At 48.8% G+C, this 22677-nt stretch overlaps 3 protein-coding genes across 13 annotated transcripts in view; 1 reads left to right on the top strand and 2 right to left on the bottom strand.

Annotated features, from left to right (window-relative positions):
• ATG9A (autophagy related 9A) overlaps positions 1 to 1845 on the bottom strand; it is an 8728-nt gene extending 6883 nt beyond the window's left edge. The window contains exons 1-4 of the mRNA XM_012445909.2: positions 1825 to 1845; positions 1308 to 1439; positions 1155 to 1198; positions 285 to 349 (exon numbers count right to left, since the gene is read on the bottom strand). Coding sequence (XP_012301332.1) covers positions 285 to 349; positions 1155 to 1198; positions 1308 to 1410 — 212 coding nt within the window. The 5' untranslated portion in view covers positions 1411 to 1439; positions 1825 to 1845. The remainder of the gene's footprint in view (positions 1 to 284; positions 350 to 1154; positions 1199 to 1307; positions 1440 to 1824) is intronic.
• Positions 1845 to 22677, bottom strand: GLB1L (galactosidase beta 1 like). Of its 8 annotated transcripts, none has more exons than XR_010341410.1 (18): positions 20431 to 20872; positions 20060 to 20226; positions 19665 to 19815; positions 19422 to 19482; positions 13850 to 13944; positions 13579 to 13753; positions 13432 to 13490; positions 13217 to 13338; positions 13067 to 13107; positions 12752 to 12870; positions 12381 to 12455; positions 12171 to 12260; positions 11930 to 12043; positions 11519 to 11650; positions 11205 to 11420; positions 10375 to 11039; positions 2926 to 3825; positions 1845 to 1923 (listed from the first exon to the last, which is right to left on the bottom strand). XR_010341410.1 is itself a non-coding variant. In XM_012445922.2 (17 exons), exons 2-17 carry the CDS (start codon positions 20497 to 20499, stop codon positions 10770 to 10772), a joined length of 1956 nt encoding a protein of 651 aa, XP_012301345.1. In that variant the 5' UTR covers positions 20500 to 20568; positions 22465 to 22677; the 3' UTR covers positions 10302 to 10769. The 8 variants fall into 8 exon arrangements, 4 of the variants coding, with proteins under 4 accessions (XP_012301345.1, XP_012301344.1, XP_012301347.1 ...); XR_010341409.1 differs by having other exon boundaries at positions 1845 to 1894; XR_010341411.1 differs by having other exon boundaries at positions 1845 to 1891.
• On the top strand, positions 3185 to 10375 carry ANKZF1 (ankyrin repeat and zinc finger peptidyl tRNA hydrolase 1). Of its 4 annotated transcripts, none has more exons than XM_012445918.3 (14): positions 3185 to 3280; positions 3623 to 3800; positions 5180 to 5292; positions 5658 to 5760; positions 5887 to 6080; positions 6464 to 6576; positions 6671 to 6818; positions 7141 to 7369; positions 7559 to 7711; positions 8564 to 9047; positions 9207 to 9318; positions 9441 to 9608; positions 9740 to 9825; positions 10023 to 10375. In XM_012445918.3, the coding sequence occupies exons 2-14, from the start codon at positions 3653 to 3655 to the stop codon at positions 10144 to 10146; spliced, it is 2175 nt and encodes a 724-aa protein (XP_012301341.2). In that variant the 5' UTR covers positions 3185 to 3280; positions 3623 to 3652; the 3' UTR covers positions 10147 to 10375. The 4 variants fall into 4 exon arrangements, with proteins under 4 accessions (XP_012301341.2, XP_012301343.2, XP_064229037.1 ...); XM_012445920.3 differs by having other exon boundaries at positions 3185 to 3338; XM_064372967.1 differs by having other exon boundaries at positions 3196 to 3800; positions 7562 to 7711.

The following is a 22677-nucleotide window of genomic DNA, read 5'->3' as shown; positions in this document are numbered from 1 at the left end:
CCAGCTACTTAAGAAGCTGAGGCAGGAGAATCACTTGAACTCGGGAGGCAGAGGCTGTACCAAGCTAAGATGGCACCACTGCACTCCTGCCTGGTCCACAAAGTGAGACTCACTCCATCTCAAAAAAAAAAAGGTGAGGCTGCTACACCCAGTCCCTGAACTACAAAGGTCTGCAGAGTTTTAGCGTAGGACTGAGTTGCATTAGCAGGTTGGGCCAGGCATGAGTGCAATGCAAGACTAAGATGTATTCCTTCACCACATCATCTGTCCCTTCTTATACTTACATGAGCTCAAAGATCTCCCCGATGAGCATACAAGTGAAGCCATTCTTCTGGTGTAGATTATAAACGTGTAATTGTTAAGAAAAAGTCGTCAGTAAAGACAGCAGGTAAGAGCACAGACTTTGGTGTCAACACACTCAAGTTTAAGTCCTAGCTCTGTGACTTTACCAAGTTACCTAACCTCTGTAAACTTGTGTCCCCAGTGGTACATTAGGAATAAATAACACTTGTCTCAGGACTAGTAGACCTGAGATAATGCATGTAAAGTATTTAACATAGAGCTGACACAGAATGAGTCAAAAGACATTACTTACTACGATTATTAACAGCCCATCAAAAAAGAGGCTAGGCTGGGCGTGGTGGCTCATGCCTGTAATCCCAATACTTTGGGAGGCCGGGGTGGGTGGATTACTTGAGGTTAGGAGTTCAAGACCAGCCTCGCCAACATGGTGAAACCCTGTCTCTACGAAAAAAAATAGCTGGGCATTGTGGCATTTGCCTATAATCCCAGCTATGTGGGAGACTGAGGAAGGAGAATTGCTTGAACCCAGGAGGTGGAGGTTGCAGTGAGCTGAGATCGCCCCTGCACTCTAGCAGCAAGAGAGAGAGACTCCATCTCAAAAAAAAAAAGAGGCTCACCCTTAGAAAGGTTTTTATAAATTAACACCACAGAGTGGACACAGGCACACAGATCTTGGTAAATATGGGTTATCATTACTTAACGATGATTTCACCAGCCTCTTTCAGCCTCAGGATGAGCTCCATTACCCCTTCCAGGGATTAGAGTCAAAGCTACCCCCGCTTCCCACCAGAGACCTGGCTTAGAGAGACATTAAAGGTCCCCAAGCTCCAACTCAGAGACACAAAGGATATTCGAGAGAAGAAGAGGTCAAGGTTTTCAATATGGTGCCAAGGTGCTGTGGGCACAGGAACAGAGATGTCAGAGCTCTGAGGGAACACAAGCCCCTTGCTCCCTCAGTGCTCTTCCATCAACTCTCCCCTTGGCTGGCATGTCCAAGAACTCACACTTGCTCCCTTCAGCGACGTGGACCAACAGGTCCTCTTCCCCTGGGGGTGAATCACTGTAGGAGGCCTCTAGGCGCTGATATTCAGTATCAAACTGCGCCATCACCACCACCCCCTGTCCACCTTGACCACCTGCCAATGAGGAGGAAGAAGAGACCTTGATTCAGTCCCGGCTGCTGCCCCTGGCTGCCCTGCCTACTGCCAAAAGGACTGAGAAAGTACCCTTCAGCTTTGTCTCCACCCCCAGCCTCCTTGGCTCAGAGGAAGAGGAGTAGTAATACAAGGAAGGCCATAAGCTCAGGACTTGGGAGGCCTTAACTCTGGCCAGTCTGGGTGTCTACTGCTGCCTTCCTGGCCCAAATCCAGAATCGGCCCCTTTGTTGGGGGCTGTTTCATCTTCTAATTAATAGACAGAAGAGTCCCTCCCCCGCCCATCCTGGGAACCCTGGTCTCCCAAGAGACTGTCAATTTGGAAGCACTTTGTAAACAAATGTTTGAGAAAAGCACATGGCCCTACCAGCTCCATGGACAGTGTGTGCTCCACGGACAGTGTGTGCTCCACTCCAGCCCTCGATGCTCTGCAGCTGCTGGAGGAGAAGATGTCAGGCCCCGGAGACTGGGGATTAAAAAGGAACCCGAACCTCCTAACCATCCACACCCCACCAAGAGGAGGCCAAGCACGGGGCAAGAAGGCTGCACTGGGGAAGAAGCGCCCTTCCAGCCAGGACTATGAACACTTCCTCTGGCCATGCTAAACAGGGCCATTCTTCCAACTCCGGGGTCTCAAGAAGTAACTTAGGGACCCCATGGAGAGGAAGTGGGTACAGGCCTGAGGCCAGGGGCCCCTCTGGACTGTTTCTCCATTGCCCCACCTCAGCCTCAGAAATGACATACTTCTCAGGGTCCACAAAACCCCAATAGAGTCTTTCCTGAAGAGGACCTTTCTGGTCAACCCCTTCTCCTGCTTCCCTAGCACCAAGACCCAGCCGGTGGGCATAGCTGCTGGATGGGAAACCTTGACGGGGTCAGTGTAGACCCCCAATCCTAGGGGCATTTGTGGGTTCCCTCGTGGGAGCCAGGCATGGTCGAGGTGGTACTCACCTGTCTGTGCAGCCCCTCCGGGCCGTGGATCTTGGCCCAGGCTGGCCCCGGTGGGATTCCCTGGGCTAGTGAGAGTCCTGCACCTCAGGGAAGTCACCACTCACAGGGTCAGTGTGGATCAGGGCCCGTGGAGCCCCAGCCGGCTGGGCCTGGGCTCAGGGGTTCCTGCGGATATTGCAGGGATCGAGCCAGCCCTAGAGCTGATACCCTGGGTGGGCTGGCTTGCCTCCCTACACCCAGCCGCAGCGACCGGACTCCACCTCGCCCCAGGGTCGCCCGGTCCCAGGCCAAGGGCTCCCAGCTACCAACAGCGGACAACCTCACGCGCGGCCTCGTCGCCCGCGCGCGCCCTCGTCCGCGCGCGCCCGCAATCAAAACATTCCGGCTGCGCGCCCCCGCCCCGCCAGCGGCGCCCCTTCCCCCGTTACCCGCTGCGAGCTCACTTAGGGCTCCGCAGGCACTCCTGGCAAAGCCAGACACGAGCCCTGGGATTCCAATAACCGGTCTCACGTCTCACCTCAGGAACAGTGACCCGGGTGATTGCAGGGCTCCGCCGGCCCGGCTCAGCTCGGCCAGACCCGGAGCGCTAGGCCTGGTGACTGTCACTCACTGTCACCCGCAGCCAGGCTGGCCAATAAGCACAGGGGGTGGAGACACAACGGCCAATTCTCGGCTTAAGGGGCGGGGCTAAAGGCTCGAGGCGGGTCTTAGGTCGTCAGCGGCCCAATAGTGTGCTCTACATGGGGCGGGGCTCAGGTGCGGACGCCGCCGGTTGTCCTCTTTGCTGCTCCGTAGTGACGGGGATTGTTGTGTTGCAGAAATCCGGTTGTCGACCTGTGGACGTGCGTGCGGCTCAGCTCCCGGGACTTTTGGTGCGGCTTCTAAGGGCGTGGGCGAGTTGCTGTGGGCCCGTCATTGCTGGTCGCATGGGTAACGAAGAAAGTTCGGCTAGGCAACTTCAGTGATTTTTAACTCTGTTGGACTCATTTGATAGCTGGATGCTCCCCCATATTTCATTATTTTTTGGGCCGAGACGGGGGTTTGAGAAAGCGGACTGGGGTCAAGGTAGTCATCTCACAGCTGACTCCTGGTAGCAGGATGAGGGACGAGAAGCCTTGCGGTGCAGGAGAAACCAAGTCGGGCAGGCAGGCAGGAGACGCGGCAGTAGGATCTCGTTTGGGGAAGCTGTGTTTCTTACCCGCTTTCTGCTCCAGGAGCTGCTGCTAAATAATTTCTGCTCAGCCATGTCGCCGGCTCCAGATGCAGTCCTGGCTCCTGCTTCCATCTCCCTGTTTGACCTCAGCGCGGATGCTCCGGTCCTTCAGGGCCTGAGCCTGGTGAGCCATGCGCCCGAGGAGGCTCTGGCCTGTGCTCCGCGTTCTTCCTGTTCAGGTATCCGGGAAGATTTGGAGTGGACCTATGTGAAACGTGACAGGGCTCCTTAGAGTGTATTGCCCGTTCAGGGAACACATTCTTACTGGTATTCCCGAGCTTAGGAGGTCAAATTATTTATCTTTCTGCTTGATTAAATTCACTTAATCTCTGGGTAATTTCCAGCACAACCCTTGTTATCAAACAAGTCCTTTTGCTATTGCATATGTCTCCTTACTTTAACACCACTGGCTTCAAAAACACTTAAAACTTTCTAGATATATTTCCAAAGTTCTCAGATATATTCCAGATTTAACTGGGCACCACTCAAATTATTCCTTTTTGCTGAATATAAAACAATTTGTTTGTTTTGTATAGTTTTATTTATTTTATTTTATTTTGAGACGGAGTCTTGCTCTATTGCCAGGCTGGAGTGCAATGGCGCAATCTCAGCTCACGGCAACCTCCGCCTCCTGGATTCAAGCGATTCTTCCGCCTCAGCCTCCCTAGTAGCTGGGACCACAGGCACGTGCCACCATGCCTGGCTATTTTTTGTATTTTTAGTAGAGATGGGGTTTCACCATATTGGCCAGGATGGTCTCGATCTCTTGACCTCATGATCCACCCGCCTCGGCCTCCCAAAGTTCTGGGATTACAGGCGTGAGGCACCGCGCCCGACCGTAGTTTTATTTTTTGAGACAGGGTCTCGCTCTGTTGCCCAGGCTGGAGTGCAGTGGTGTGATCTCCGCTCACTGCAACCTCTGCCTCCCAGGTTCAAGTGATTCTCCTGCCTCAGCCTCCCAAGTAGCTGGGACTACAGGCATGCACCACCACGCCCATCTAATTATTGTATTTTTAGTAGAAATGGGTTTCATCATGTTGGCCAGGCTAGTCTCGAACTCCTGGCCTCAAATGATCTGCCTGCGTCAGCCTCCCAAAGTGCTGGGATTACAGGCATGAGCCACTGTGCTGGGCCTGTTTTGTGTAACTTTAGTTTGGCTTCATGTTTTCTTGTGCCTCTCTTTAGACAAACTGTACACTTAATTGGAAATGTAAACTTTAAAAAGTATTTGAGAAGTGGTCTTTGTACAGTTAAAAATAATTTTAAACTTAACGAAATTGTTTTCTATAGGATTTGCCTAAACAATCTGTTTGGCTAATTTAAATAAAATATTTTATTTACACTCATTTTACATACATCTTTTCAGAAGCATGTTTATTGCATTAAGTGATTGCCGTACTGTTTATTTCATGACTACTAGAGTGTAAATTCCTTGAAGGCAGTATCATGCCATCTTTTTTGTATCCTCCTCTGCTTTGTATATCACATACTGAATATAATTCTTGTCACTGTGGATTTGGGCTCCCTTTCTACGTCCAATTACTCTTCCCTTATTTAGGCTCAGGGGAGAGAGAAAGCACAGAAAGAAAGCAACTCCAGGGTCCTATGGATATTTCAGAGAAGTTATTTTGTTCAACGTGTGACCAGACCTTCCAGAACCACCAAGAACAGGTAATAGGTCAGGTGCAGAGCTAGATGTTAGAAGCAAAAGTGTAATGATGGGTGGGGAGAGGTAGACATTTGATTTGTCTTAATAAAAGGTCCATGTAGGCGGGGTGTGGTGGCTCAGGCCTGTAATACCAGCACTTTGGGAGGCTGGGGCAGGTGGATCACCTGAGGTCAGGAGTTCGAGACCAGCCTGGCCAACATGGTGAAACCCCGTCCCAATCAATCAATCAATCAATCAATCAAGGTCCATGCTTTGATTGAGGCAGTTGGTGTTACCTGGTCATACTTCTAGAATTCTATATGGCCAGTATACAAGGTCAGGCTGGGGCATATTTCCACCTTTATCTCACTCTTTGTCTTTGTACTAGAGGGAACATTATAAGCTTGACTGGCATCGGTTTAACCTAAAGCAGCGTCTCAAGGACAAGCCTCTTCTGTCTGCCCGGGACTTTGAAAAGCAGAGCTCCACAGGTGATTGGTAGGACAACCTGTGTAGAATTAGGACATGGAAGTATAAGAAGGCACTAGTTTATAGAGTTTGAGGAAAGAACAAAGATGGGATACCAAACTTGTGTATCTACTATTGTCTGTCTTCAGGAGATCTTTCCAGCATCTCAGGATCAGAAGACTCAGACTCAGCCAGTGAGGAGGACTTGCAGACGCTGGATCAGGAGAGGGCTAGATTTGAGAAGCCCAACCCACCCCAAGGCTTTTACCCTCATCGGGTTCTTTTCCAGAATGCCCAGGGCCAGTTTCTTTATGCCTACCGCTGTGTCCTAGGCCCTCATCAGGCAAGTGACAGTACAGGTTGTATGGCTAACCCCAGCCTTTTGTATACCCAGCCTAGATTTCCCTTAGCCTAGTACATTTCTCACTGCTTCTCTTCCTTCCTGTTGGGTGCGGGTATCATGCTTGACAACACAGTCTTGGATTGAAACTGGCCTGAATTGTAGAAGGGTTAAGTATAATGGAATTAAGTTTGGAAACAAACCAATTTAGGTTAGAATTGTGGTTCTTGACTGCCTCTCCAAGCCTCAAATTTCCTTGTTTGTCAAATGGAAATAAGCCTCAGGGTGGTCATATTAAATGAGATAATGTTTGTGAAAAATGGCACTTGGTTTCTTGCTGTCAGTGAATGCAACAGATATGTTTCTGATGCTTCTCTGTCATCAAGGATCCCCCAGAAGAGGCAGAACTCCTGCTACAGAACCTGCAAAGTAGAGGTCCCAGAGACTGCGTGGTGCTCATGGCTGCAGCTGGGCACTTTGCTGGTGCCATATTTCAGGGGTGAGAGGGTGCTGCATGGGGCTAAGGATGGAGTGGATCCTGGTAGCCAGGGAGCACCAGCTGGTTTCCAGTACTGAGTCTGTGCTTTCTACAGAAAAGAAGTGGTGACACACAAAACCTTTCACCGCTACACAGTGCGAGCCAAGCGGGGCACAGCCCAGGGGCTTCGGGATGCCCGGGGTGGGGCATCACGCTCTGCTGGAGCCAACCTGAGGCGCTACAATGAAGCAACACTCTATAAGGTGAGTTAAGTCTCTTAGACCTGGCTGTCCTGATCTATTCTTTTTGGCATCTCAGTTCTGGCAGTCCTGATCTATTCTTTTTGGCATCTCAGTTCAACTCACTGTTAAGTAGGGAGGTTTTTGACTCACATCCTTCCAATTTTCCTTATTTATAGGTACACAATGGCAGATTAAGGATTCCTCAGGAGCCTTAGTCCTCTCATTTTTTCCTCCGTGTTACCCTCTTCTTTCCACTCCTTGCACTTCTGTGGGCCATCTTTTTAGTTGGAGATTTAAACATAGCAAGTAAACGTATGCAGGACTGAGTTACTCTCTTTTCTAGGATGTTCGTGACCTGCTGGCAGGGCCAGTCTGGGCTAAGGTGCTGGAGGAGGCTGATACGATACTGTTGCATGCTCCCCGCTCTGGCCGGTCCTTGTTCTTTGGAGGCAAGGGGGCACCCCTGCAAAGGGGGGATCCTCGACTTTGGGATATCCCCCTCGCCACCCGCAGACCCACCTTTCAAGAGCTACAGCGTGTGCTCCATAAGCTGACCACTTTGCATGTCTATGGTGAGCCTTTGCTCCAGATCCCAATTCCCTAGACCTTCCTGTTCTCTCCAGCCTAAGCCTCCATTCTCATCGGTATATCCAGAGGATTTTCTAAGCCTTGGACTGCAGCACAGCTGCATCTTCATTGAGAGAAACCTGCACTAGCTTCTCCTCAGCTAGGGTTGAGAAAGATCTTTTGTTTTATGGCAGAAGAAGACCCTCGGGAAGCGGTCAGACTGCACTCACCTCAGACACATTGGAAAACAGTAACAGAGGAGAGGAAGAAGCCTACTGAGGAAGCAATAAAGATCTGCAGTGATGAAAAGAAAGCACTTGGGCAGAATGAGGAATCTCCCAAACAGGGTTTGATTACTATCTGGCAACTGTCAGATTTGAGTTTCTGTCCTAGAAATGCAGTGGCAAATTCCCTGCTCTCATAACTGACCCATTTCCTTATTTAAACACATACCCACAGAGTGTCTATATCTTAGCAAATTACTGAAACATGTTTAATGACCTTTCCAAATCTATTATCTTTTTTTTTCCTTTTTTTTTTTGAAGTGGAGTCTTGCTCTGTTGCCCAGGCTGGGGTGCAATGGCATGATTTCGGCTGACTGCAACCTCCACCTCCTGGGTTCAAGCTATTCTCCCGCCTCAGTCTCCCCAGTAGCTGGGATTACAGGTACCTGCCACCACACCTGAGTAATTTTTGTATTTTTAGTTGAAATGGGGTTTTGCCATGTGGGACAGGCTGGTCTCGAACTCCTGACCTCAGGTGATCACTTGTCTTGGCCTCTCAAAGTGCTGGGATTACAGGCGTGAGCCGCCGCACCCTATCAATATTTCTTTTATTATGGATGTTTCCCCAGAGCTTAGAAAAGTCTTTGCATGGAGCAGTTGTGTGGATGTGTTGCGTGGATCTCATGTAGTTGATCTTGTGTTGGATGCTCTGGTTTGGGTTGAGGGCACTTTCCTCTATTGTGCAGCATCCTAAGTCTGCTCATAGGGAGAGTCCAGGGACTCTTGTCCTTGTCAGGGCTGAGAGCCTGCTTTTTGCATGTGATAGAATGGACTCAGCTCTTGATGTGCTACTTTATCTGGGTGACAAAATAAAAACAATTTCATTTCAGGCTTTCATTCTTATGCATTGGAGGCATCTGCTTCCACCCTCTGAGTACTCCCTAGATAGATTTCATATGTTGGGTTTTTCCCTAGGTTCAGAGTCAGAGGGAGAAGATGGCTTTAAGGTAGAGTTGGAGCTAGTGGAGTTGACCGTGGGGACTCTGGATCTTCGTGAGTCTGAAGTATTCCCCAAGCGGAGGAGGAGAAAAAGGAATAAGAAGGAGAAAAGCCGGGACCAGGAGGCCGGGGCACATATTACTCTTCTCCAGCAACCTCAAGAGGAGCCTTCTGCACAGTCATCCCAGGCAGTTGCCACCCCCTTGGGCCCTTTGCTGGATGAGGCCAAAGCCCCTGGTCAGCCAGAGCTCTGGGATGTGCTGCTTGCTGCTTGCCGAGCTGGAGATGTTGGAGTGCTGAAGCTCCAGCTGGCTCCGAGCCCTGGAGACCCTGGAGTTCTGTCTCTGCTCAGTGCCCCCTTAGGCTCTGGTGGCTCTACTCTCCTGCATGCAGCAGCTGCAGCTGGAAGAGGCTCAGTGGTTCGTCTGCTGCTGGAAGCAGGTGCCGACCCCACTGTGCAGTGAGTGAGGGTCCCTATTCTGAGTCATTCCGGGTATAGAGGGGATATTCTGGAGGTTAAAGACTAAAGTCTGGTTAGTTGGGACCAAGGGAATATTGTCTGTGATGTTGGGAAAGACAGGAGGCAAGTTAAACCCATTTTTGGGGTTTTTGCACCTAGGGACTCTCGGGCCCGGCCACCTTATACCGTTGCGGCTGACAAAACAACACGTAATGAGTTCCGAAGGTTCATGGAGAAGAATCCAGATGCCTATGATTACAACAAAGCTCAGGTCAGCTGGAATATGAAGGAGAAGCAGAGTGGGAAGGCCTCACAGATCCTGGCTAGATCCTTTCTACTTCTTGCAGTTTTACCAAGGATAGCTTATAGGTTCTTATATCTGAAATCCTCCAGGTGCCAGGACCATTGACACCAGAAATGGAGGCACGGCAGGCTACACGGAAAAGGGCGCAGAAGGCAGCCCGGCGGCAACGGGAGGAACAGCAGCGGAGGCAGCAGGAGCAGGAGGAGCAGGAACGAGAAGAGCAGCGGCAATTTGCCGCCCTCAGTGACCGAGAGAAGGTGAGGCTGGAGGTTCTCCTGTCCACAGCAAGCCTTCCTTAGAGGTCTAATCCCTTCCCCAGCGTACAGATGTCACCTCTTGGGTGCCTTACCACTGGGGGCTTGTCCTTAACACAACTTCTCTCCCTCAGAGAGCTCTAGCTGCAGAGCGCCGACTCGCTGCTCAGTTGGGAGCCCCTACCCCTCCAATCCCTGACTCTGCAATTGTCAATGCTCGGTATGGGGCAGGGGGTTGAGGGAATGGGTGGGCCGTAATGTTGCAGGGACCACTGGGGACAAGTGAATTGAATGCCTGCATAGTATTCAGAAGGGCTGTTGAGGGGATTTTATATGTTCTGGCAGGAGGAATGGGGAGAGCTTGTATTAGAAAGTTTCTGAGGTACCTGTCCAGCCATTTTTCTTCCTCTTGTTCAGACGCTGTTGGAGTTGTGGGGCATCCCTCCAAGGCCTCACTCCCTTTCACTACTTCGACTTCTCTTTCTGCTCCACACATTGCCTCCAGGATCATCGCTGTCAGGCAGGGAGGCCCTCTTCTTGATCTCTTACAGTAACTCTACCTGGGGCCAACTCAGGGCCCTGAGAGGGCATATTCACAGCAGCCCTAAGTTTTTTCTTCCCCATGAAACCAGAGATTATTTGGAAGATGGGGGTGAAGGACACTTGGGAACCAGGGCAAAGACAGGGCCACAGAGGTATGTGGAGCTGGTACTGTCTCTGGAACTTTAATCACAATAAAGTTTGGCAAGGAATGTGTACTTGTACTTACATTCAGAGGTATTGTGGCCTTTACTTCCTTATGGTCACCGTGGCCAGCACCAAGGGATCCTGCCCACTGCATGTCCTGGGTCCAAGGGATTTATCTTTCTTTTTTTTGAGACGGAGTCTTGCTCTGTCACCTAGGCTGGAGTGCAGTGGCATGATCTCCACTCACTGCAACCTCTGCCTCCTGGGTTCAAGCAATTCTCCTGCCTCAGCCTCCTGAGTAGCTAGGATTACAGGCACCCATGACCACGCCTGGCTGATTTTTGTATTTTTAGTAGACATGGGGTTTCACCATTTCAGGCTGGTCTTGAACTCCAGACCTCCGGTGATCCACCCACCTCAGCCTCCCAAAGTGCTGGGATTACAGGCGTGAGCCACCGCGCCCGGCTTACCTTTCTTTCAGTGTCCACTTAACTCCATTGGTTCAGAGGCACTCAGTGTATCTGCTGAGAGGGAATCGATACGTAGCCCGTGCAAGGTGCTGTTGAGGATAGGCTTATCCAAAAATTGGACTTGGGGCTGGAGAGGCACATTTTCTAGTTCCAGCAATGTGATTTTGTTGAGGGCTCCCTTAGGAAACAGCAGGAATCTTGGCACGTAGAGGGTCTGTTGTGGCCCTTGCGTTGTCCAGTACCGGCCCAAGTTAAACCCATTGATCCAGACTTGGCCCTAGGGAATAGGGAACAGGAAAGGGGTGAAAAGAAAGGGTCAGCTCTTCGGGGGTAGAATCATATCCTTTTGGGTTTCTAATCAAAGGATACTGTCTGTTCCTCTCCTTCTATGATTTTTCTCTTTTGCCTCCCTGCTACCCAGACCACCATCATTAGCAATTACCTTGGTCCATCCAGGTAGATACAGAAATGTGTCCCCAACTGAGCCTACAATTGGAAATGTTTTGGAGTAGAATGTGGGGCCAGAAGGAGCTTGAGGATGTGGTCTTTTCAGCAACTGGAGGGGAAACCACCACTTTACAAGGTTATCAATTTTCAGAGGGAACATCATCCACTGGGTAAGGATTGTGTGTCCCAGAATTGGTGGCTCCAACAGGCCCTGTAGGGAAGGCAAATGAAAAGTCATCATTCACTAAGCTCTGGGTCCAAGCTATCCTTAATCAAGTCCTGGGATATAAATAGACAAAGCTAGCTCACCTTGAAGTCACTGCTGTTAGACCCAAAACTCAGCCTCCCCATGTTCTCCAGCAAGATATCCAGTTTGGACCCCAGTTTCCCCATCAAAAATAGTTTGTCTCTCATATTTCGCTCCAAAACACCCTGGAACACCTGTGGATAGGAGATAGGATAGGTGCAAGGCTCAGCATCTAGGTCTTAGCCACTGCATAGGAAACCACATTAGGACACTTATTTGGAGGACAGAGAGAATGTAGCTATCTATTCTAGAACTCTATCCTTAATCAAACTCTTCCTCATCCCAGTTTATCCCTGGAACCCTCTGCAAATGTGAGCAGGCAGGTGGGAAAGGGTAAATATGGGGAACTTAAGGCTAACACTTACTAGGGAAGAGAGGAAACTAGGGCTCACAGCTTGGAATTAGGTTCTCACCCCATCCACCATCACGTAGGCACGGTCATGGACTCCATTATTTGGCACCCAGAATGGTGTTGGCTCAAAAATGGTATGGGTCAGGTAGGTTCGGTACAACATGAAGCCATGGTCCTGGGTATGGAAGAATGAATACTTCAGACAAACAGTGATACAAAAGAACACTGTGGTTATAGCCAACTTTTGGCTGTAGCTGCTCAGGGAGGTTGTCATCTCCACCAGATATGGGTTTATGTCTTACCTGCTTGACAGCCTCAAAAGTCATTGGCAAGATTGAATTAATGGGCCCATGGGGGCATAACAAGTCTAGGAAAGCCAGCAAATGCCCAACCTATTAGAATAAGGGAGAAGAATCAGAATATAAGGGAAATTTCTGGATAGAGGACAAGAAAGAATAGGCTATTCAGAAAACAAAGGTGTGGTATCAGAGAAAAGATGTGGAGGAACTTACCAGGTGGAGAGTCAAAGGTCCAAGCATCATCTTGGGGCTGGGGGGAGGTAAAGGTCCCAAAGGAACTTCCTGGAACTGAGCCCAAATTCTCTCAGAAGCCATAGGAAAACCACAGACAACAATACCTATTCCGAGACTCTAGGGAGTTCTTAACCTGGGGCCCAGGGAAGGGCTTCAGGGGTCATGAAGGCTCTATTTTGCACACCTGTGTTTCTTTGCACATAGGCCCGTTTGGGTGAATGGGAAATGCTTCAGTGAGATGCTGAGCTGTGGCCCAGACAATAACCACCAATTCATGGGATCCCTTTACAATATGGGCACTCCCCCCAGATTAATAAAAGCCTTTGGAGCTTAACGAAGTGGTAGGGTACCTTGCTGATGACATTTCGAAGAGCAAAAAGCTTAGGTGTAGGGTCTCCTGCTTCAGATATAGGTGCATCATAGTCATAGCTGGTAGTAATTGGAAGGAAGCGTCCCTTCTTATCAGCACCTGAAGCCAATTTAATTAATTCGACATATATTTCAGATGACAGGCACTACTAAGCATGCTTCATGCAGAGGAATTTTGCCATTAGAGGGGGCAGTGGTGGCCATATTAAGCTTCTAGACATGCTAATCCACCTAGCCCTTAGATTCTAATTCTCTGTTACCTCCCTGCTTCTATCCCAGGGACCATTTGGACTCACCATTCCAATATCCAAAGTTGGTACCTCCATGGAACATGTACCTGAAGTGAGGGAGGGTGGGGGAAAAGGTAAAAGCTGACTCACTGAATCTTAACTTTCATCCCCAACTCCCAGCTACAGAGTTATATTGGCCCCGGTGTCTTTAGTTACATGTTCACACTGGCTCCCAACTCAAGCATGTTCTCTAGTCCTTTGGTTACAGCTGACACAGACTGTGTGGAGTGATTCTGGCCCCAGTAATCCAGCCAGCCTGTGTAGTACTCAGAGTTTACCTAGAATGTGAAATGAAAGGAGCTGTGGGTGAGATGGAACTGAGCTGGGCCCATTCCCATCCCTGATTCTCTGATTCCTCTCTGGTCCCTCACCAACGGCCCATGGGGTTCATACTTCCGAAGCAGGGTAAAGATTTTGGTCATGTTGTCAGCTGCGGAAAAAAGAGAAAAGAAAAAGACAAATATCGTGGAAGAGGCGTCCCTTCCCCAGACTCCACTTCCAGCCCTTGCTTAGGAGACCTGGGCCAAAATCTACAGTGGTATAGAGTCCCTGGAGGGAGCCACACTGGAGTCCTTCAGGCCCATCTGTAGTGAAGAGCAAGATCTTTTCTCCTAGTAGTGCACGGAAGAGCCCAGCCAAGTGCCTCATGTAGCTGGAGTCACAGGCTCTGTAGCTACCGTATTCATTCTCCACCTGCCAGAGGGAAGGGAAAGTGGAGCCCAGCTATGGGGTGGAGATAAAGAACCCCTTGCACCTCCTTCCCCTGCCCCAGTCACATCCCCCTTGTACCTGAATGCTAATGATGTTGCCCCCATTGTGGTAAAGCCATGGATATATCTTGGGCAGCAAAACCTTGAACCAGGAGTCCACTGCGGCAAGGAAGTCTAAAGGAAGGAGCAGAGCTTCTTTGTTAGGGGCTACCATTACACTTGCTCACCACTAAATATAAGAAGCAATGACTCGTCAAGAAATTCCCAACCCTAAGCACCTTGTATATTTGCATGTCAATGAAATTTGAACATAGGAAACCTTAAAGTAGTGTTTTTTTTTCTTTCTTCCTTTTTTTTTTTTTTTGGAGTGCAGTGGTGTGATCTTGGCTCACTGCAACCTCCACCTCTGGGGTTCAAGTGATTTTCCTGCCTCAGCCTCCTGAGTAGCTAGGATTATAGGCATGCGTCACCACGCCCGGCTGATTTTATATTTTTAGTAGAGACGGGGTTTCTCCATGTTGGTCAGGCTGGTATCGAACTCCCAACCGCAGGCGATCTGCCTCCCTTGGCTTCTCAAAGTGCCAGGATTACAGGAGTAAGCCACTGCACCCAGCCCTAGTGTTTCTTAAGAACAAATATAAGATGCTTATGTGAATTTAATGGTATCTACACAAAAAATTAATAATAAATATAAGAAAAATGTTAACGGGCAGCCCCCTGGCACCAAGCAGCCTGAAAGTGCCCCAGCCTAGAAGCTAAGAAAAATGTTAAATATATAGCCTAGAGTACATAATCAACTTATACCGGAGATTGCTATGAAGTAGCATGGGAATTCACAGAAATGTAGAATATCTGACCTGCTCTGATGTAACTGACAATGCAGGTGATTTAAATAAGCAATTGAAACATCATTATACAGGTTGAGCATCCTTAATCTGAAATTTGAAATGCACCAAAATTTGAAATTTTTTAGCATCTACATGATGCTACAAACGGAAAATTCCACATCTGACTCTTTGCCTTCTGATGGTCCAATGTACACAAACTTCGTTTCATGCACACAGTTATTTAAAATATTGTATTCCTGGATGAGTGCAGTGGCTCACACCTGCAATCCTAGCACTCTGAGACTCTGAGGCAGGCAGATCACTTGAGCCCAGGAGTTTGAGACCAGCAGGGCAACATGGTGAAACCCTGTCTCTTAAAAAAATAAAACATGGCTGGGCATGGTGGTTCATGCCTGGAATCCTAGTACTTTGGGAGGCTGAGGCAGGCGGATCACCTAAGGTCAGGAGTTAGAGACCAGCCTGGCCAAAATTACAAAACCCCGTCTCTACTAAAAATACAAAAATTAGCTGGGCATGGTGGCATGCACCTGTAGTCCCAGCCACTCAGGAGTCTGAGACAAGAGAATTGCTTAAATCTGGGAGGCGGAGGGTGGAATGAGCTGAGATAACGTCACTGTACTCTAAGCTGGATAATAGAGCAAGACTCCATTTCAAAAAAATAAAATAATAAAACATAAAATATTGTATTCACTAGCAGGGAAGGAGGATAAAAAAAGGTGGTATGGGTCAGGTGCGGTAGCTCACGCCTGTGATTCCAGCACTTTGGGAGGCCGAGGCAGGTGGATCACCTGAGGTCGGGAGTTCGAGACCAGCCTGACCAACCTGGAGAAACCCCGTCTCTACTAAAAATACAAAATTAGCCGGGTGTGGTGGCACATGCCTGTAATCCCAGCTACTCGGGAGGCTGAGGCAGGAGAATTGCTTGAACCCGGGAGGCAGAGGTTACAGTGAGCTGAGATTGTGCCATTGTACACTCCAACCTGGGCAATGGAGCAAGACTCCACCAAAAAAAAAAAAAAAAAGGTGGTATGGCTGGGCACAGTGGCTCATGCATGTAATCCCAGCACTTTAGGAGGTTGAGGTGGGTGGATCACCTGAGGTCAAGAGTTCGAGACCAGCTTGGCCAACATGGTGAAACCCTGTCTCTACTAAAAATACCAAAAAATAAGCCAGGCATGGTGGCAGGCACCTGTAATCCCAGCTCCTCAGGAGGCTGAGGCAAGAGAATTGCTTGAACCCAAGAGGCGGAGGTTGCAGTGAGCCAAGACCATGCCACTGCACTCCAGCCTGGGCAACAAGTGCGAAACTCCGTAACGTGGCGGGGGGGTGGGTGGGTGGGGGGAGGTAGTATATAGGGAACAGAGAGGAAGTCCAGGCGCATTGGCTCACACTTGTAATCCCAGCACTTTCAGAGTCCAAGGTGGGTGGATGACCTGAGGTCAGGAGTTCGAGACCTGCCTGGCCAACATGGCAAAACCCTGTCTCTACTAAAAATACAAAAAATTAGCAGGGTGAAGTGGTGAGCACCTGTAATCCCAGCTACTCAGGAGGCTGAGGCAGGAGAATTGCTTGAACCCGGGGGTTGGGGTTGCAATGAGCCGAGATTTCGTGACTGCACTCCAGCCTCGGTCACAGAGCAAGACTCTGTCTCAAAAAAAAAAAATGTATATATATATATGAGAGAGAGACCAGGAAGGCCTCACCAAGGTGACTTCCTCAGGAAGTTTGTGATAAGGAACACCACACAAAAAGGCCACAAAGCCCAAGGCCTGGTGGGTTTGAAGAACAGCAATGAGGCCACTGTGGCTGCAGCAAAGTGAACATGGGGAAGAAGAGCAGTAATGCCCAGGAGGTGACTGGGGCCAATTGTGTAGGACCTACCACTTTAAGGAATCTATGGTTCATATTCTGAATGAGATGAGAACCTACTGGATAGGTTTAAGCAGAGAAATGACAAGATCTGAGATGTATCTTTAAACTTATATTTAAACAGGATCACAGTGGCTGCTGTATTGAGACAAGACTATATGGGGGAGACGGCAAATGAGGGAAACCAGTTAGGAAGCTATAAAATAAGCCAGTTGAGAGAGCTGGTTTGGACCAGAGTGGAGGCAATAGGGGTGATAAAAAATACTTAAATTTAATGTTTGTGAAGAAAAGCTGATAGGAATTTCTTTTTTTTCGAGACAAGGTCTCATTGATCTGTCGTCTAGGCTGGAGTGAAGCTGCACGATCTTGGCTCACTGCAACCTCTGCCTCCCGGGTTCAAGTGATTCTCCTGTCTCAGCCTCCCAAGTAGCTGGGATTACAGGAACCCATCACCTCACCCAGCTAATTTTTTGTATTTTTAGTAGAGATGGGTTTTTGCCACGTTGGCCAGGGTGGTCTTGAACTCCTGACCTCAGGTGATAGGATTTTCTGCCAGATTGAATGTGGAGTAGGGTGGTCAGTAAAGGCTTCTCTGAAAAGGATCATGTGAAGAGCAAGGTAAGAACATCTCAGTAGGAGGGATGATATATGCTAAGGTCCCCAGAGATTGTAAAGACAGGTGTGAAAGATTATACCATAGTGCTAAGCTTGCCCCATTGGAAAATGGAGTTGTCATTAGCTGAGAGGGGAAGAAGGGAGGGAACAAGTGATTTGGGAGGCAATGCTAGGAACTTAGTTGTGTCATTGTGCCTTTTATTTGTCCAAATGGAGAAGTCAAGCAGGCTGGATATATGTATTTGAAAGACAAGGGAAAGGTCCTGGCTAAAGATACAAATTTCAGGGTCATCAGCTATTAAATGGAATTTAAATTCCATCATGCAAATAGATGAGACCACTAAGGAATGAGAATATAGAAAAGAGAAGCATCCAAGGACTGAACCCTGTTACATTCAGTGGAAAGGAAAGGAAAATAGAGAAAAACCAGTAAGAGACTAAGAAGAAGTGATCAGAAAGACTGGAGGGCAGGGGCAGGGACCAGATAAGTGAGGTGAGAGAATGGAAGGTGTGAGAAGAGTGTATTTCAAAGGACAGTGTGACCAACTGTGCTGAATGCTGCTGATTGGTTAAGGAGGATGAGGCCTGAAAGATCACCATGGATTTAGCAATGTAGAGCAAAACAGAGACTGCATGTTGGTGTACCATGAATACTTCATCATTTTAAATGTATTTCAGTCAGCTGAGTTTGGGAGATACTACAGGGAACATAAAGCTCTCCAGCTCTCCTAAGAAGAAGTGAAACATCACCTGGATAGAGCCCCACAGATATAAGGCACTTTTCCAGGGTTGTATTTTAAAAAGTTATAAATCAGATAATTTTTTTCCCTTGATATTTGCACCTGAAGTGAAATCTAAACTTGAAATATTGTGCATCCTCAGAGCTTAATCTTGAGTCCTCATCCCTTCTTTCCCCAGGTCTTGTCTCAGTACCCCATGGATTTAAATGCCATCTTTAGACTGATGACATCCAAATTCATATGTCTAGCTTAGACCACTCCACTAAGCTCCATATTCATACATTGCTTACTTAATATCGTCACTTGAGTGTGACATGAAAATTTAACATGACCAGGACAAAACTATTGTTTGCCCCTAAAGTTCATCTGCCACCCCTTACCTTGATGCCTTTCTTTCCCAATCATACCTACACCACCTCACCCTCTCCCTTCCAATCCAAATCTATCAACAAGTCCTGGCGATTTTTGTCTCCAAACCATCTCTCAGGTCTGCCCCCTTCCTTCTGTTTCTACTGCCATTGCCTTAGTCTAGGCACCATCATCTCTGCCCTCAGCTAAAGTGATAGCTCCCAATTAGTTTCTCCACCCCTGCCCTTGCCCCTTGAATACATTTCCCACATCCAGGCTGAAATATTTTAAAACATCATATCACATCTCTGGTTAAATTTTCTCAATGCTTTTCTACTGTACTTGGAATAAAATGCAAGTTGTCTGCAGTGGCGCACATGGTCCTGCATCGACCGTCTCCATCTCATCTTCGATTTCACGTTATACTGTTGTCTCCCTACCCACTATGCTCCAGCCATGCTGGTCCATTTTCAGTTCCTCAATCATGCCATGTTCTTTCCCATCTCGGGGGACCTCTATCATCCCTTCTACCTGGAATGTTCTTGCCTCACTCTTCATAATGCCAGTGTTTCCCTTCCCTAGAAGTCAACTGAAATGCCATCTTCTCAGAGAAGGCTTTTCTAACCACCCTACCTAAAAGAGACCCACTGGCATTCATATCTCAACTCCTTGTTTACTTTCTTGCATAGTATTTTTACAGCTTGCAATAATAGGGTTTTTTTTTTTTTTTTTTTTTTTTTGAGATGAGTCTCGCTGTCACCAGGCTGGACTGCAGTGGCATGATCTTGGCTCACTGCAACCTTCACCTCCCAGGTTCAAGCAATTCTGCTTCAGCCTCCTGAGTAGCTGGGACTATAGGCGTGTGCCACCACACCCAGCTAATTTTTGTATTTTTAGTACAGATGGGGTTTTACCATGTTGGCCAGGATGGTCTCCATCTCTTGACCTTGTGATCCACCTGCCTTGGACTCCCAAAGTGCTGGGATTACAGGGGTGAGCCACTGTGCCCGGCCATTTTTTAAAAAAAATAAGTTTCTTCCACTATATTATAAGCTCCACTGCACAGGATGGGGGTCTGTCTGGTCCCCCAGTTTCTACTATCCTGCTAGGCATGAAGGAAACACTTGGCATATGAATGATGAACTCCAATTTGGGAATGGTCTCTTCTGCTTTTGGCACCCAAGTTGCCCATTTTACTTGCTTCTGTGTTAAATCTTTTGTCTCAACTCACCTGGATCTGAGGTTCTTAGATGAATTTCAGGTTTTCGAAGCAACCAGGATGGGAGACCCCCCTGAGACAAACATAAAGGCGACAAAGAAGCATGTAGGTTTTGTTTTGGGGTGTGGTGGTGAAGGAAGGAAGGGAACGAATTGAGTATAGTGCTGGAGATGGCCCTAGAGGGTGGGCAGATGGGAGTGGTCTAGGAACCACACAAGGATAACTCTGGTTCTATCCCTTCTCCAGCTAACTCACCATTTCCCACTCTGCACAGATGTAAGGTCCTGGTCTCAGTATGACCAACAGGTTCGCTAGAGCTGCCTCATTCAGAAAGGCAATGAGGTCCCGGCTGCCATTAAAGTTATAGACCCCAGGCTGTGGCTCATGGTAGTTCCAGGGCACATAACTGAGAAAGGAAGAGGTTAATAGAGCCCAAGGTGGAGAGACACCAGGAGGCCTAAGGGCTCAGGCCTTGCAGGGCATCTCCAGGAAGTGGCTGGAAGGAGGTCCTGCCCTGTCCTTTCCCACCCTTGGCCTAGGAGTCCTGGAGCTCTAAGCCCTGTTCAAACATGCCAGTCTTCCCGTCCCGACCTCCTTTCTAAGTGGGTGGTAGATCCCACCCCTTCGCGGCTCTTGCCAACACTTCTTACAACTGTATGGTGTTGAGGCCGCTCCATCGCATCTTTAAAAGCCGGTCGGCCCAAAGCACTCGCGGTACCCGAAAGTAATGCAGGCTGCCAGATACATAGCGGAACGGGGCCCCGTCTAGGAGAAACCTGTCATGATCCCGATCCACTACGAACGACCGAGTGTCTGCCTACAAAGAGAAAGAGACGCTGCTCAGCAGAGGCCTGGAGGGAGGGTCGAGGGTCAGTGCCTGCCCAAAGCAGAGGAGATGGAAGTAGCCCCGAGGGTGGTTTGGTTGTTACTTTTGACTTTCTCTTATCCGCTGGATCTGGTCCTGCATCACCACACTCCCCCCACCCGCCCCCCATCACCTGGTTCAACTGCCTCATCTTACCTGGGGCAGCAGTAGCGTCAGAAGCGGCAGCAGCAGGGAGTGAAGGCAGGATGGCTTCTTGGGAGCCATGGCGCTTACAGGGCCCTCTAGTCGGAGACGGCAGACAGACTGTCACGTGTCGGATTCCTGGGAGGGAACCTCAGCAAGCAAGGGGGCGGAGACCACCTCAAGTTGCCAGGCAGTTAGCCTGGACTTCCTCCTCTCCAGTCTGCAGCCACCCTCTACTCTACTAGTTTGTAAAATCCTCTTTATCATGCTAAAGTGCAGTTAACCAATCAGCTTCATCAGCGTCACCTGGGAACAGTGTTAGAAATGCAGAATCTGGGCCGGGCGTGGTGGCTCGCATCTGTCATCCCAGCACTTTGGAAGGCCAAAGCTGGTGGATCACCTGAGATCAGGAGTTTGAAACCAGCCTGGCCAACATGGTGAAACCCCGTCTCTACTAAAAGTACAAAAATTAGCTGGGCATGGTGGCGGGCACCTGCAATTCCAGCTGTTCAGGAGGCTGAGGCAGGAGAATTGTTTGAACCCAGGAGGTGAAGGTTGCAGTGACCGGAGATCAGGCCATTGCACTGCAGCCTGGGCAACAAGAGTGAAACAATGTTTCAAAAACAACAATCAAAAAAAAAAAAAAAGAAAAGAAAAGAAATACAGAATCTGGCCAGGTGTGGTGGCTCACGCCTGTAATCCCAGTAGTTTGGGAGGCTGAGGCAGGTGGATCACCTGAGGTCAAGAGTTTGAGATCAGTCTGGCCAATATGGTGAAACCTGTCTCTACTAAAAATACAAAAATTAGTTGGGACTGGTGGCGCAAGCCTGTAATCTCAGATACTAGCATAACTGCGCAGGAGAATTGCTGGAACCTGGAAGGCGGAGGCTGCAGTGAGCTATCCTGCCACTGCACTCCAGCCTGGGCAACAGAGAGAGACACTGTCTCAAAAAAAAAAAAGAAAAGGAAAAAAGAAAGAAATGCAAAATCTCAGATCCTATCTCAGAACCTACCTCAGACCTATAGAATCAGAATTTGTATTTTAACAAGATTCCCAGGTGATCCTAGGCACCTTCAAAATTCAGAAGCATGGCTTGGCTTGACTGGGCTCCCTGAGGACAGGGAGTGCCCTGTTTATCTCAAATCCTCAGCTTCTAGCACAGGGCCTGGCACATAGCAGGTTAAATCTGGATGAATGAAGGTCAGAACCAAAGGGCTAAAACATGTTCAGAACCAAGGGAAACCGCTGGAAAATCTTCAGGGTGATCCGGGGTATGGAAGGGGGCAACCAGGTCCTAAGAAGGACCTTTTTCCTGAGAGCCCTGTTTCAGCAAAACAGCCATTTCCTCCTGGCCATTCCACCTTCTTTGGAAGTGCACCCCTCTCCAGCTTACCCCTGCCTGCCTCGGCAACAGATGTCAAGGACAACTGCTTTGTGCCAAGGCTTGGAAATTTGTGAATTTCCGTTCCTTTTGCTTTTACAAGCATGGGATGTGAAGATCAGGGTAATAATAATTACTGTTGACATGTACTGAAGGCTATGTGTCAGATACTGTATTAAACACTGTACATCTCATTTAATCTTCAAACAACTCCATGAGGTAGATAATTATCATTTCCATTTCACAGAGGAGGAGAGGAAAGGACGGAAACATTAAGTAGCCTGTCCAAGGTCAGGCAACTATGTTAATAGAGCTGGCATTTCAACTAGTCAGTCCGGCCTCACGGTTACGCTACTTAACCTTAGGTACTATTAAACCTTTTTTACAGGTACCAAAATTAAGGATCCGAGAAGTTAAGAAACTTGCGCGAGGTTACACAGCTAGTATGCTATTAATATTCAATTTAGAAACTGGAAGTCTGGTTCACAAGCCTGAGCTCTGAATCACTGAGACTAAGGGTAGTGGGATACAGGCCAGAGCCCGGGAAGTTGTACGGGATCTGGAGTCCAGGCCACCAGACCCGCCCTTCCCTGGATCCCCCTCCGGGCTGCAGTGTAGTCGGCCGCTTTCTGCCCCAGAGCGCGGAAGGTATGAAGCCTCCTACCTCCAACATTGGGAGAGGGAGATCCTGGGGGCCTCGGGCCGAGCCCGGCTTTGCTCCCCTTTGGCGCAGGTGCCTGCGTCTTGACCCCTACTGAAGGCCAAGTCGATAACCCTCACAAGGGTCCTGCGACCCGCCCACCCCAAGCCTAGCCCGCCCCGGGCTTCTCAGCTCCGCACCCTCACATCCTCCGGTTGCCTAGCGGTTGCTAAGATA

The sequence above is a fragment of the Aotus nancymaae genome, unplaced genomic scaffold (genome assembly GCF_030222135.1).
Source record: "Aotus nancymaae isolate 86718 unplaced genomic scaffold, 86718_ANA_hifiasm-v0.15.2.pri h1tg000008l, whole genome shotgun sequence".
NCBI classification, from domain to species: Eukaryota; Metazoa; Chordata; class Mammalia; order Primates; family Aotidae; genus Aotus; species Aotus nancymaae.
The sequence above is the reverse complement of the archived record's forward strand: the minus strand, read 5'-3'. Positions and strand labels throughout refer to the sequence as shown.

Bases quoted from the DNA above. Each gene is read 5' to 3' on its own strand.
- ANKZF1 (XM_012445918.3), top strand. From the start codon at position 3,653: ATGTCGCCGGCTCCAGATGCAGTCCTGGCTCCTGCTTCCATCTCCCTG. The intron at 3,801-5,179 runs GTATCCGGGAAG...TCCCTTATTTAG, and splicing joins TCCGCGTTCTTCCTGTTCAG to GCTCAGGGGAGAGAGAAAGC. The intron at 9,826-10,022 runs GTATGGGGCAGG...CCTCTTGTTCAG, and splicing joins TCTGCAATTGTCAATGCTCG to ACGCTGTTGGAGTTGTGGGG.
- GLB1L (XM_012445922.2), bottom strand. From the start codon at position 20,499: ATGGCTCCCAAGAAGCCATCCTGCCTTCACTCCCTGCTGCTGCCGCTT. The intron at 12,456-12,751 runs GTACCCTACCAC...ATTTGGGCTCAG, and splicing joins TTCGAAATGTCATCAGCAAG to TTCCAGGAAGTTCCTTTGGG. The intron at 12,044-12,170 runs GTAAGACATAAA...TTCCATACCCAG, and splicing joins CTTTTGAGGCTGTCAAGCAG to GACCATGGCTTCATGTTGTA.